Source organism: Hyperolius riggenbachi, chromosome 2, assembly GCF_040937935.1.
Source record: "Hyperolius riggenbachi isolate aHypRig1 chromosome 2, aHypRig1.pri, whole genome shotgun sequence".
Taxonomy (NCBI): domain Eukaryota; kingdom Metazoa; phylum Chordata; class Amphibia; order Anura; family Hyperoliidae; genus Hyperolius; species Hyperolius riggenbachi.
The window spans coordinates 253200223-253215158 of record NC_090647.1 but is presented as its reverse complement, the minus strand read 5'-3'; the positions used below and the strand labels follow the sequence as shown (position 1 = coordinate 253215158).

The 14936-nt window shown below is 43.6% G+C and overlaps 1 protein-coding gene across 2 annotated transcripts; it reads left to right on the top strand.

Moving 5' to 3' along the window:
• Positions 1-1349: 1349 nt before the first annotated feature.
• On the top strand, positions 1350-14878 carry RPAIN (RPA interacting protein). 2 transcript variants are annotated; one of them, XM_068265337.1, is made up of 7 exons: positions 1350-1503; positions 3013-3201; positions 7124-7178; positions 7271-7382; positions 7475-7538; positions 10430-10570; positions 14750-14878. In XM_068265337.1, exons 1-7 carry the CDS (start codon positions 1393-1395, stop codon positions 14777-14779), a joined length of 702 nt encoding a protein of 233 aa, XP_068121438.1. In that variant the 5' UTR covers positions 1350-1392; the 3' UTR covers positions 14780-14878. The 2 variants fall into 2 exon arrangements, with proteins under 2 accessions (XP_068121438.1, XP_068121439.1); XM_068265338.1 differs by lacking the exon at positions 14750-14878 and having other exon boundaries at positions 7515-7538; positions 10430-10540.
• The last annotated feature ends 58 nt before the right edge of the window (positions 14879-14936 follow it).

The following is a 14936-nucleotide window of genomic DNA, read 5'->3' as shown; positions in this document are numbered from 1 at the left end:
GCGTAGCTAAGGAGCTATGGCCCCAATGCAAGTTTTACATTGTGTGCCCCCCAAGCACTCTATACATAATTGATACAGCGCACCAAAACCTGCCAAGATCAACCACAGTGTCAGAGAAGGAAAACAGTTTGTTAATGATTATTATCATTCAAAGCATCTATAGAAGTGATGATTACAAGCACAGGATCAATAAAGAGCTAATACTGCAGTTGAGGGAGGGCCCTATGAGGTCTCTCTGGCCCAAGGGCCCTGCGGTCGAGACCTCTGCAACCCCTATTGCTATGCCACTGCTAGGTTGGTAAAAGCACTCCTGCACTCAGTAGCATTACCGTCCAGCCAACTGCCAAGCACTTCTATCATTTCAACGAGTAAACTAAAGTAAACACTGGCTGCCATCAAAACCCCTGCTACTAGTGATGGGTCGTTCGCATTAGAGCCGGCTCTTTGGAGTGAATCAGAGGAGCCGATGCTCACTCTGAGAAGAGCCGATGCCTCAGCCGCCCCTTTTAGCTCTGCTTTGCTCCGTAATAAAGGGCGCTGAGGCATTCTGGGAGATGTAGTCCTCCTCTTGCAGCTTGTAGGAGTGTTTGGGGCGGAGCAGAGCAGTAGCAGGACCAGTCAGAGAAGCAGTCTGGAGTTGTCATGGAGACGGGGGCGGGGCTTTTAATCCGATTCTGAGTGGTGTCTAGTGATATTTAAAGAGAATCTGTACTCTAATATTCTTACAATAAAAAGCATACCATTCTATTCATTATTTTCTCCTGTGCCCCTCTGTGCTGTTTCTGCCACTCTCTGCTGCAATCCTGGCTTGTAATTAACAGTTTTAGGCAGTGTTTACAAACAAACTAACCAGCTTCTAATAGGCTCAGCTAAGCATAGTGTGTGAGTCATTCAGAGTATGCAGGGGGCCTGCAGAGGGTGTGTATCGCTTCTACCAATCACAAGCAGCCCTGCACATTCCACACAATCAAGCTTTAGCCCGACAAACAGGACAGAGGAAAGATACATTGATTTATTACAGAGACAGTGCAGTTAGGAAAGACTGCAGTAAGCCAGAGCAGATTAGAACAGGCATAGGAACTTATAGAAGAACTAAGGCTGAAAAAATTGTTACAGAGTATCTTTAATGAAGAGCCGATTCAGAGCCGGCTCTTTACTGGGAGCCGATTCAGAAGAGCCGATTCTCTGAGAAGAGCCGGAATTCCCATCACTACCTGGCTACCTGCTACCATGTATGCCTTCTCATCTGTGCCTCCAATGTTACTCTACCAAAGTCCGCCATCTAGCGGTGAAGAATATTGTGTAACGTGCCTCAGGAAAAGGACTTCAACTACCATCACCCATTGCGGCCGGATGCTGTCATCATGTGGGGCGGGAATTTAAATAGCACCTATGGGAGTGTGCTGTTTGGGCTGTGCAGATAGAGCAGTAATGGATGCGGCTATGAGACACCGTGCCCTGTACAAGGGAACAACCCCTCCATGGAAGGAAACGTATAGGAAGGTATTCCAACATGTTACCATTCCCTTTTCTCTTCCAGTAATCAGTGTTGTCCAGACTTAGCTTTCAGCTCTGTTGTGGAGACTGTTTCGTTCTTCAGCTGTTTCTTTCTTAGACTTAGGAGCAGTGATAAGGGATATTAAAATCCTAGATTATGCATATAAAAATGCAGAAATGCACATGCCAGAAAAGTGGGCACTATTCTACTTTCGGGGACCCAGCTCAAAACCGCATAGAGAAAATTCCACTAATGCTATTGAGTAGACGGCACCCTCTCGAACTGCTAGATGACAGATCAGTTGTGGTAAACTACACCCAAAATATTCGGCCAATCACAACATTTTGTGCTGAAGAGGGTTTTCTGCTGGGTCTCCTGAAGTAGACTAGTGCTGAAAATGCATGGTTTTCTGCATGGACAACTGTTTTCAGCCAGTGATCCATAACGAGTGTGAATATTATATTAGGTGTTGAGGTTAAAGTCTAGCCACAATTAGCTACATGCTTGGTTCAGGTGTGTGATTCAGCTGCTACTGCTGCCAAACGGAACAGTGTGACTGCCAGGCAATTTGCATGTTTTTTATTAATGCTTTAGTTCTGACAACCCATATAAGTGCTTGTTCACACTAGGTCTACAGCCAGACTGCTTCACACATGTTCACACTAGGTCCACAGCCAGACTGCTTCACACAGCCTATGGCAGTAGACCTCATGCTTTTCTATGGGAAGGCATAAACCTGCTCACCTGTCTCTGCCATATCCATCTGTGTTATTGTATTTTGCATTTAGCTGCCAAAAGTGTACAAAAATGGATACAACCCTGCATGGTATGCTATTGTAAATACAGGTGGAAAAAATGAAAATGCTGTAAGGGTGTTTTCACACAAGTGGGTTGATTCACTAACTGATTCACTGGAAGGATGCGGTGCTTTGCACTTTTGGCCAAATAGAAAGTGGGAGTGGCTGAACCTGCTGAAATTGGAAACAAAAATAAAAAATGAGACCTCCCAAAAAGATAAATAAGGGAAAGGTGGTCTGGCAAAAAACCTACATAATACTTGTCCATCTAGGACAGAAAATAAAAAGGGGGGGGGGGGTGGATTGGATTACTAAAACATATAGAGTAATCTGTCCCGTCAGGGGATGGAGCCTAACCCATAAGTATGCTGCCGTGTTTATACAGGAAAAGCAGTTATGGTAATATTACCAGTACTAACACCAGCAAAGTACCATGTGCAATTAGCATGGCCTGCAGTTTATGGGCAACTCCAGTGTTGCTATGGCAGTGTACATTATGCAAGTAACATGCTCTCTCCTTACCCATGTACTGTGGGTTGTACGAATTGTGTAGAGCTCAGTACCAGCAACGTATAGATGCTGCTCCTGGAAGTGTGGTTTTCCTCTTTCTGGTATCCTCTACTAAAAAGCTGAACAGTTCTTTTCAGGTTTAGGTTATGCTTGAACAGAGTTTGTGCAGGTTTACTTTCTGTAATTATGATGTGAAACTGTTTTCAGAGGTGTGTGGAGAGGTTGAAGAGTAACCGTTCAAGACTTCTGGATACATTTCGGCAAGTTGGGGAAAGAATAAATGCAGGAAGTGATGGGTCCTCCTTGGTGCAGGAAGTGATGGAGGAAGAATGGAAAGCAATGCAGTTTGACAGTGGAAGGCTTCCATCTCTATGGAGGACAAACCTCTTTTCACAGGTAAAACCATTTTCTTATCTGTACAATTGTATACAGAAATTCAAGAAGCGTGGGTATTTCAAAACAGCAGTAGTTTGTATAATTGGACCCCAATTACATGAAAAATATTGTAGTTTTGTATAGTGTGGTAAGAGGTTTGAACCTTTAACCTGTGTCCCAGTCTGATAATGTCAATCATTTTCTGTCTGTACAAGAAGTTCTCAAAAAATGTGCCACAGTGTTAGCTTCACCAAATATAACTCACTGCCTCCTCTTTTTTTTTTTTTTTTTTTTTTCTCTCTGGGGAAAAACAAATAACACTGTGTACAAATTGTTTAAATATTTGAAATGCAGTACCAGGCATAGGTGTGTAACTCTTCCACTTCTACCTTTTTATGATCGCTATGTTCCAGTGCGGCTGTCATGAAAAGTAATTTTGTTTTACACAATAATAAAGTGCTTGAATTCCAGCTTTTATAAAGGCACAAAACTCCATAGAAGTCTCAAATAAGGAAAGCAATAGAAAATATGTCCAATGGCAATCAAAAAAAACAAAAACCTTAAAACAATAAACACTTTACCTAACTATATAGTGTATAGACAGTTTTTGAGAGTTATACTGTGACAGGAAAGCAGCACTTTTCTACTCAACACATCACAAAGTGGTGCTCCTACTCTGCCATTTCTAATGTTTGAATTAAAAAAGTAGTTCTTGGCATAATAAAAGATTTGAAATATAGATTCTTCTGCAAGAGTTTTGCAAGAGTTTTTTTTAAATTATGCAGCTTATATTAAACCTATTCTTCATTTATATGTGTGCACTGCCTACTTAAAGGAGTACTATCGATTGAAACGACTTTTTTTTTTAATACTGTATATTAGTGTACACATTACCACTAGTGCTAGGGGCACTTTATTTATTCACCCAGGTCTCTCTCTCACTATCCCTGCTTAAAAATTCATTTCTCACACAGCTCATAGTAGTTTGGGTCACCCTGAGCTGCTTGGTTACTCTGTCACACAGCTCACAAATATATTTCACTGTGTCACTCACAGCATGCAGGAGACATGAGGAGAAATAGGCTGATCTGAGGTGGTAACAGGTAACTAAATGAGCTGTAATATTGCTGGAATATAACTAGCTATAAACAATAGTCTGTGTTTACACTCAGTCTGGCTGCTGCTTGAGGTGATTCACTCCAGGCTGCATCCACTTTACAAGCTGCTGAGAGGGGCAGACCACTGTTTACAATTAGCATTATTAGTATCTTTATCAGTCAAGAGAAGCAAAGATAATAAACACACATTGCTAGAATCTTTAACCCCTTACCACCATATCAATAAGATTCTTTCAGCAAGGTGATAATTAAACTATAAACTGAGGAGTTGATAGCAACTCCCCTGTGCAGACATGGGCTTATCCCTCTGGGAGCCCTCAGCATATAGATACATTTGTATCAAACACTGACAGCCAAAACTGATGGAGGATTTTACAGCTGAGAGGAACAGCTGTGTGAGGAATCAAATTGCTCCTAGTACTTGTCCTAATGTGTGCTACAACATACAGCATTTAAAAATAAATGCATACATCGATAGTATTCCTTTAAGTCAGAAATTACAGGCCCAGCATCCTTGTATTTTTTTTTTTTTTTTTTTTTTTTAATTTTTTTAAAAAATTTTTATAGTGGTTTTAGGCTTGATATCCTATCGGTGGGATACAGTGGTTTGCAAAAGTATTCGGCCCCCTTGAAGTTTTCCACATTTCGTCATTACTGCCACAAACCTGAATCCATTTTATTGGAATGCCGTGAGAAAAGCCAATACAAAGTGGTGTACACGTGAGAAGTGGAACGAAAATCATACATGATCCCAAACATTTAATAAAATAACTGCAAAGTGGGGTGTACGTAATTATTCACCTTTTTGCTGCAATTACAGCTGCCAGTCTTTTAGCGTATGTCTCTTCCAGCTTTGCACATCTAGAGACTGAAATCCTTGCCCATTCTTTTTTGCAAAACCGCTCAGTCAGATTAGATGGACAGCGTTTGTGAACAGCAGTTTTCAGATCTTGCAACAGATTCTCGATTTGGATTTAGATCTGGACTTTGACTGGGCCATTCTAACACACATAGATATGTTTTGTTTTAAACCATTCCATTGTTGCCCTGACTTTATGTTTAGGGTCGTTGTCCTGCTGGAAGGTGAACCTCCGCCCCAATCTCAAGTCTTTTGCAGACTCCAAGAGGTTTTCTTCCAAGATTGCCCTGTATTTGGCTCCATCCATCTTTCCATCAACTCTGACCAGCTTCCCTGTCCCTGCTGAAGAGAAGCACACCCAGAGTATGATGCTGCCACCACCATATTTGACAGTGGGGATGGTGTATTCAGAGTGATGTGCAGTGTTAGTTTTCCGCCACACATAGCGTTTTGAATTTTGGCCCAAAATTTCCATTTTGGTCTCATCTGACCAGAGCACCTTCTTCCACATGTCTGCTGTGTCCCCCACATGGCTTGTGGCAAACGGGACTTCTTATGCTTTTCTGTTAACAATGGCTTTCTTCTTGTCGCTCTTCCATAAAGGCCAACTTTGTTTAGTGCACGACTAATAGTTGACATGTGGACAGATTCCCCCACCTGAACTGACAGCTCATCCAGTCACCATGGGCCTCTTGACTGCATTTCAGTCGCTCTCCTTGTTCGGCCTGTGAGTTTAGGTGGACGGCCTTGTCTTGGTAGGTTTACAGTTGTGCCATACTCCTTCCATTTCATTCCATTTCTGAATGATCGCTTGAACAGTGCTCCGTGGAATGTTCAAGGCTTTGGAAATCTTTTTGTAGCCTAAGCCTGCTTTAAATTTCTCAATAACTTTATCCCTGACCTGTGTGGTGTGTTCTTTGTACTTCATGGTGTTGTTGCTCCCAATGTTCTCTAAAGCTGGCCATACACTGGCCCGATTTGCCGCCGTTTTGACAGCAGATTCGATCACTGGGATTGAATCTGCTGCCAATCGTTCGCGCTACACGACGAATTTCGATCCATTTCGTCTGATCGCTCCATGCGGAAAATTACCGTCGATCACCCGCGGGTAGGGAGCGCGCCGCTAGCGGCATTCGAGTGCCCGACGACCGACGCAATAGAGCGGCCATACATTACCTGCTTCGCCGGCGTGACTACCCCCGGTCACTGCTGCTCCGTGTCTGCGCTGGTCTCCGGCATGCTTCAGTTCCTCCTGCCCGGCAGGAAGTTTAAACAGTAGAGGGTGCTCTACTGTTTAAACTTCCTGCCGGGCAGGAAGAAGTAAAGCATGCTGGACCTGGAGACCAGAGCGGAGAAGACAGCGGAGACCTGGGGACTGGAGTCGCGCCGGCGGAGCAGGTAAAGTATGCGGGCGGGGGGAGTGGCGGCAGCACCACCACCACAACAGATTTTGAACGGTTTCAGGCTGAAATCGGTTCACAATCTGTTTGCAGTAAAGGTATCCATACGATCCCTCTCTGATCGGATTCGATCAGAGAGGGATCTATCTGTTGTTCGAATCTAATGGCAAATCGACCAGTGTGTGGCTACCTTTAGACAACCTCTGAGGCTGTCACATAGCAGCTGTATTTGTACTGACATTTGATTACACACAGGTGCACTCTATTTAGTCATTAGCACTCATCAGGCAATGTCTATGGGCAACTGACTGCACTCAGACCAAAGGGGGCTGAATAATTATGCACACCCCACTTTTCAGTTATTTATTTGTAAAAAAAATGTTTGGAATCCTGTATGATTTTAGTTCCACTTCTCATGTGTACACCACTTTATGTTGGTCTTTCATGTGAAATTCCAATAAAATTGATTCATGTTTGTGGCAGTAATATGACAAAATGTGGAAAACGGCAAGGGGGCCGAATACTTTTGCAAACCACTATATTACAGTGTGCTTCTAATGTTACAGGATACCGATGAGTTGGAGACACTGGAAGAAATCAAACGAGAGCTTCTCTTAGAAGGTACGTTAGCTACTGCTTTGTAAGTTTTCACACGTAAATACGGTACATTGTAGTTTAATGGAGCATTTTTTGTTTTGTTTTTGTTCTTGCAGAACAAGCAATGGTATTGGAAATTGAGAACATCCTTCAGTTTGAGGAGGAGTGCATGGATTCTGTGGTGGGAATGAGCACTGAAAACCACATAGTGTGCCCAGTCTGTAACTTGTATGTATCATTTTTTTTTTATTTTTATTTTTTATTTTTTTCATGAACATTTGAAAATCTTCAAAGCTGCAGAAATGCCTAATGTCTTGCAGGAATTATATGACTGTAACAAGCTGCTTTGTGTTATGCCAGTGTGGGGTCTACATACCTTGTAAGGTAAGGTGTATGTGAATGCTAAAGGAAAGATTTGTATCCACTGCCATGTTTTTGTGGTGTAGTTAATTTAGTTCGTAAATGTTTAAAGGGATACTGTAGGGGGGGTCGGGGGAAAATGAGTTGAACTTACCCAGGGCTTCTAACGGTCCCCCGCAGATATCCTGTGTTGGCGCAGCCACTCACCGATGCTCCGGCCCCACCTCCGGTTCACTTCTGGAATTTCAGACTTTAAAGTCTGAAAACCACTGCGTCTGCGTTGCCGTGTCCTCGATCCCGCTGTTGTCCTCGAGCGCACAGCGCAGGCCCAGTATGGTCTGTGTCTGCGCAGTACACTCCTGGTGACATCAGCGGGAGCGAGGACACGGGCGTGCAGGCGCAGTGGTTTTCTGACTTTAAAGTCAGAAATTCCAGAAGTGAACTGGAGGCGGGGCCGGAGCATCGGTGAGTGGCTGCGCCAACACAGGATGTCTGCGGGGGACCATTAGAAGCCCTGGGTAAGTTCAGCTCTTTTTTTTTTTTTTTTTTTTTTTTTTTTTTTTAACACGAGTGTTGAAAAGCATGAATGCCAAATCAGAATCTTTTTATTTTGCCAATTACAGAAGAAGGCACATACAGGGTCTGTGATGGTACAGCTCAATCAAAAAACTAAAAACGATATACATATAGAACATGTACAGCTAGTAGCTGAATGAACTAGACTTTACATCACACTAATATGACTGCCTTGCACAATTCGGGGTCAAATGTAACTCCTTATAATGAAACACCAGGAAAGCTCAATTGCTACTATACCTACTATTATCTCTTGAGTTTATTTTCAGTTCAGGATTGCTTTAACTTGTGCTACGGGAAAGGTACAGAATATACACAAGCATCCAATTCAATGTACTGGTTTCCAGGGTTGTAGAGCTGGTACAAAAATACTCATCACTCTTTACCTTGTTTCCCCGAAAATAAGACAGTCTATTTTTGCTCTAAACGATGGGTTAGGGCTTATTTTCAGAGGATGTCTTTTTTTTTTTTTTTTTTTTTTTTTTTTTTTTTTTTTGGGGGGGGGGGGGGGGGCGAACACTGGTAGTTTTTCCTATACAAAAAGTACATACTGCATGCCATGAAACATGCATACACAGCTTGTGGTTTACAGATATGGGCTCTCACTTACAAGAAATTAATTCTGCTGATCATGTGAGTAACTCTGTCAGGCTAACCAGTGTGTGTGTGTGTCCATGAATCGTGCCAATATCCCTTTCTGCCATGCCAAAATTTCTGTGTTGGAAGTCCTATAGCTTTTAAAATAAAATGTTTTACTGTGAATAAACTCAACATCTTTTGACTACTGTATATTCTGGCATTTAAGACTACTTTTTTTTACCCCTTGAAAATCTTTTGAAAAGTCAGTGGTCGTTTTATACTCCAGGTGTTATTGATGCTGGGGATACGCCCTATCCTGTTGCCACCTCTCAGATCTCGCTGCTGAGGACTTTAGTGAAGCAGCGTAGTTGCACATGTGTGAGATCTGCCAGTCAAACGAGGTAAATAGGATACAAGGGTGGGCCAGAAGGATGAAAGAGGTGTGTTTTTATGGGCACAGTGCAATCTATGGTTCCATACCGCTCTGATGAACAGGTAGACAAGGAGAGCTGACCAATACACTTAGGGGGAGAGAGAGTTGACCAATCCAACCAGTTAATCGCCTATATACTGGGTACCGCATACAGTACAGCACCAGTATCTGTTCATACATAGTACCAGTATATGATGATTTTTTTTTTTTTTTTTTTATTTGGTGTGCGTTGGAAGAGGGGTAGTCTTATATGGTGAGTATATCCCAAACTCTATATTTTAACTGGAAAAGTTGGGGGGTTGTCTTATACGCCGGAATATACAGTAATTGTCCCGGTTATTACAATGTTTAAATTATGTCCCTAGCACAATGTATGTAAACAATATTTTATTTGGAAATCAAGGGGTATATTTTCCATCTTTCATCTGTCACGAATTTCAAGCCCTTACTTGCAAAAGTAACAGTAATGCACCCTCATGACATGCATATTGATATAAAAAAAAATTGCGTACCCAAGGTAACTATTGTGTAACGTGTTTGTTTTTTGTGGTTCATTTTGGTAACTATGGGAGCAGAGGTATGGGGATAATTAATGGTGTATGTAGGTGTAATTTTTACTATTTGGCAACTAGATGTCCCCTCACTTTATTCCTCCTGTGTACGGTGAACAGTATACATTGGAAGTAATGTGTATGTGCTTTACTTTCATTTGCGTCAATGACCATCGGCATCTCATTGAGGCCAGTGATCATTGATTACAGGCACTTAGATCAGTGAATGGGAACTGTGTTTTGCCCAGCCATTTTGGTTATCTGACACCCCCAATGGTCATCTGTTACCATATGTTTTGAAAGTAATCTGTTACTGTATTTAGTCATGTGAAATTGGTGACTGCTCTAGCGGGCATCAGTCTTAAGTTCTTCCTTCTTGTACACCCTAAGTACAAGGGGCAGGCTCTCTGAGTCCAATTTAAAACCTGTATTACAAGACGTACAAGCCATGAGAACAGTCAGACGTAACACCCCAGCTATCAATCCTCACAGTTTTGACACAGAATTGCTCTAAACAGAAGTGCAGTGATTCTGGGGATACGGTTGTTCCTTTTCATAATACAGATGGCTGACGCATAAATAAGGTACAATATTTGTGCCTGGAGTTCACCATTAATAAGCGTACAGCAAACCAGATAAGGTGCCAATAAGTGAAACTGAATCCTGTTATTTAAGTAGTTCTGTTTAGTGCCTGAAAACAAAGGGCCTACCATTGCAGTAACTTGATCAGCTTAAAAGAAATGTACATTTTAAGTAAGCTTTTGTTTTTGTTGCAGCATGAAGCCATGACCACTGAAAAGCTGCAATCCTTACTTGAAACCAACTTCTCTGCACATGCCAGTGGCTGTCCTGAGCGGCCAGTGTTTTCAGCTGCAATAGGTTCTGAAGGAGTATCCAGTCTATTCATGAGCTGCAGTGTAAGTAACTTTCTGCTACTTTGTAAAATTGTATAAATCTAGCTGGATGTCCTGTACAAAAGAAAAGACCAGTAGATGGATGGTTTCAGGTGTGTGTGATTAAGACACTACTGCAGTCAATGAGATCAGCAGGAGTGCCAGGCAATGTGCATTGTTCACAAGGAAATAAATATAGCAGACTCTGCACATCTCTCAGTTCAGGTGTCCTTTTAAACTGCTCATCAGTGCTGTGTGGACAACTATTCCCCAACTCCTCCCACCACCAGAGACGTTGAAAAAAATTACAAGTGTAACTAATCCCAGTTTTGTTGCATAAACTGCTTGAAATCCATCAGAAGTTTAGCATTTGACTTTTGTGGGCCAATGGATCACTAAAGCATTCAATCAAAGTGATTTGAAGCCAAATATATTGAATCACAAAGTAAAAAAAAAAAAAAATTCTAGTGGATAGGGGGCCTTTGTTTCCATAGATGGAAACTACTTCCACCATTCTAGAGCTTGGTGTCAGGCTATAGTCTATAAGGTAGTACACACATTTCTTTTTTTCAAACCTGTCTTCTAGTAATTTTATGTTGGTTTGTCTTTTTTTTTTTTTTATAAAGTGCCAGCATTCTGTGGCACTGTACAAAATAGAACAATGGGTACATAATGATGCAGGCAATGATCTACATCAAATATGGACACTGGTACAAAATACAAAACTGGTGATTACAATGACAGATGTAACATGACAAATACAATGTATAACAGAGTGTAAGCTATTAAATAAATACAATTCCAAGACACAAGGGTAAGAGAGCCCTGCAAGCTTACAGTGCATAGTACCCCATAACCATTTGTGTGCAATCTGTTCGTTGTCCAGTAGCGCACAGCTCACTTTGTTGTTGTCACGTTGTGATAGAACATGACACATTGTGGAGTACATGCCAATTACAGCTGCTGTGCAATTGCAACTTGTATTATAACGCACTGCATTGCATACTCTAATTGCTGTGATCTGTACTCAGAAGTGTTCATTTTTAAGACTCCCATCAGTAATTGCGTCCTTTACAGACACTAGATTTATTACTACAACAATTTTTCAGTGTTTTGGCTGCTGTTCTGTCTGCAACCAATACATTCTGCAAAGCTTCATGTAGTGCCCTGTGAGGAGAAGCAGCAAGCTTGCTGCAGTGTCAGAGGGCAAAGCAAGCTGGTTTTGGCATGGCAGATGCCTGCACAGATATCGCTGATTGCATAGGCAAACAAAACTATAGTTTCTGGTAAAGGCCTTGTCCTTATGCACCTTTTGGCCTTTTCCACCATGATATATTCGCTTATATAGCTGCAAGAAAGTACCGGGTGGAACTGTTAATACATGTGTTTGTGGCTTATTTTCCACCAGTAAAAAGGCCCGCCTGTTAAACGGGCGCTAGGCCATGGGCGCTAAAACCCGGCAACTCTCATACGATATGTCCCGCTCACCCGTCTCCCACCGCTGTCTGCAGTATATGCACACAGGGAGATGTTGCTTGCTTGGCAGTTTGAAAAAGCTGTTATTTCCCACAATGCAATGAGGTTCTCAGCAGGGGCGTTTCTAGGGTCCCTGGAGATCGTGGGCACCAGGCGGGGAGGCATGCGGCAAAAAATGGGCGTGGCCATGCAGTGAGTGGGCGTGGCCATGGGTGGGGCCAAATGTACATGAACTTAGCAGCGGTGTAAGCTACGGATAACGGGCCTGCCCATCGAAATATTGGACGGAGTCCCCTGTCCTTTTATTTAGATAATTTACAATCAGTATAGGCATAGATCAAAGATGTATACGCACATACAATTTTGATTGGTCAATCACTGACCCCCAATTTTCCCACCCCCGTGCAGTAAGTGGGCCAACAGACAATGAATTTTATGAACAGAGCTAAAATTGGCTAATCAAAATTGTATGTGTGTACCAGGCTTTACAGCTAATACTGTACATACTGAAAGTAGCAGGGATCAGCATACAATACAGCTGGTTTACAATCAAAGGCACAGAGTAACACCTTACACTGTACACACTGTAGGTAAATCAGCACACAGTGCAGGCACTAGAGAACAGCGTATACTGTACATACTGTAGGCAGCAGAATTCAGCACACTGCAGCTAGCGTGCCAAAAATATGAGGATCACGTTGTGCGGCGTGCTTATCGTGCCGCACCAAAAAATGGGTGGGCCATGGACCAGAATATAGGTGTGGTAACAGGTGGAGACAAATTTACATGAACCTAGCAATGGTGGGACATCAGATTAGGACAGTGGTGGCGAACCTTTTGGAGGCAGTGCCCAAACTGCAACCCAAAAGTCACTTATCTATCGCAAAGTGGCAACAGCAATTTAAACTAAATACTGTACAAACGTTTTAACTCATACATGAACATTATGGAAAATCCAAGTTGAAAATAAACTGTGAAGATAAACAATTTCCTCCATCCTACTCCTGAAAAATGTATTCAATTTTTTAGAACCTCCCAGTTTTATTTTCGGTTTTAAAACGCTAAAAAAGTAGGTTTAATGCTATTGTCTCATATGATAAGGATTCAGCTTTTCCCATAGTCTCGCAGTTAGCAATCATGTGACCCTCAACAAGACATATTCAGCAATCATGAGGCCCCAAACAAGACAAATTCAGCAGTCATGAGGCACATAAATAAACAGCATTTCACATAAATAGGCAGAATGCCCCCTTAATATGGTAGCCCCCCAAGTTAGCTAGTGAGTGACAGGGACCCCCAGGTTAGCTAGTGAGTGACAGGCGCCTCCAGTTAGGTAGTGAGTGACAGGGACCCCGATGGTGAGTGACAGGGAGCCCCTTTAGGTAGTGAGTGAGTGACAGGGAGCCCCTTTAGGTAGTGAGTGAGTGACAGGGAGCCCCTTTAGGTAGTGAGTGACAGGGAGCCCCTTTAGGCAGTGAGTGACAGGGAGGCCCTTTAGGTAGTGAGTGAGTGACAGGGAGGCCCTTTAGGCAGTGAGTGAGTGACAGGGAGCCCCTTTAGGCAGTGAGTGAGTGACAGGGAGGCCCTTTAGGCAGTGAGTGAGTGACAGGGAGGCCCTTTAGGCAGTGAGTGAGTGACAGGGAGGCCCTTTAGGCAGGGAGTGAGTGCCAGGGAGGCCCTTTAGGCAGGGAGTGAGTGACAGGGAGGCCCTTTAGGCAGTGAGTGAGTGACAGGGAGGCCCTTTAGGCAGGGAGTGAGTGCCAGGGAGGCCCTTTAGGCAGGGAGTGAGTGCCAGGGAGGCCCTTTAGGCAGGGAGGGAGTGCCAGGGAGGCCCTTTAGGCAGGGAGGGAGTGCCAGGGAGGCCCTTTAGGCAGGGAGGGAGTGCCAGGGAGGCCCTTTAGGCAGGGAGGGAGTGCCAGGGAGGCCCTTTAGGCAGGGAGGGAGTGCCAGGGAGGCCCTTTAGGCAGGGAGGGAGTGCCAGGGAGCCCCCCTTTAGGGAGGGAGTGCCAGGGAGGCCCTTGAGTGAGTGAGTGACTGGGAGGCTTCCTCTAGCCGCCGCTCCCCCCCCCCCCCCCACCACCTCTCAGCAGACCTCAGGATCAGCGGCGACCCGACCAGTTGTACGAGCGGGCGCTGGACGCACCCGCTCTATATGCGGAAGTGATGTCACTTCCGCATATCAGTGCGGGCGCTGGGTCCTAGCGCCCGCACGATTGGTCTCCGGCTCGCCGCCTGATCCTGAGGTCTGAGACTGTCAGTGACGTGGCGGCTGGATGGAGCCGCTGAGTCTGACAGAGGGGGCGGCCGGGCGGAGATCTGTGGCACCCCAGGACAGATTGGGGGCACGTGCCCCCCAAAACAGGGCTAGCGACGCCCCTGGTTCTCAGACAGCAAACTGTCAAGTCTGAAAGCAGGGACACACATGCACACGATGCAGAGACACAGGGCTTTCATTATTTTACATACAGTGACAATATAACATTGGCTGTGGGTGGTCAGCAGTGGAAGAAAAGCCAGCATGGAGTTGGTCAGGCCTTGATTTTGTAATGGTGTGGAGATGGGAAATTACATAGTGTATGCATCCTTAGCTACATGTCCTTTGCAAATACAGTGTAGGAGCTATGTACTGTAATCTCACTTTGTAACCACTAAATGAAACCAATATCCATTAACTTTTTTTTTTTTTTTTTTCTTAAACCCCCCCCCCCCCCCCTCCCCTCTTCTTAGGTATGTGATGCAATGGCAGTCATTTTCTAGAGCGAAATTCAGGATATGACTGGAAAATTATATAATCTTCCAAAGTATTTATTTCTATATGTACAGTTTTATTTCTAATAAATTTAATTTTGCACTTTTTCTTCTTTGAGTAAAATTATTCATATTTTAAGACAGTCCCATTATTTGCATAGGGGGT

Bases quoted from the DNA above. Each gene is read 5' to 3' on its own strand.
- RPAIN (XM_068265337.1), top strand. From the start codon at position 1,393: ATGGGAGTGTGCTGTTTGGGCTGTGCAGATAGAGCAGTAATGGATGCG. The intron at 7,179-7,270 runs GTACGTTAGCTA...TTGTTCTTGCAG, and splicing joins ACGAGAGCTTCTCTTAGAAG to AACAAGCAATGGTATTGGAA. The intron at 10,571-14,749 runs GTAAGTAACTTT...CCCTCTTCTTAG, and splicing joins GTCTATTCATGAGCTGCAGT to GTATGTGATGCAATGGCAGT.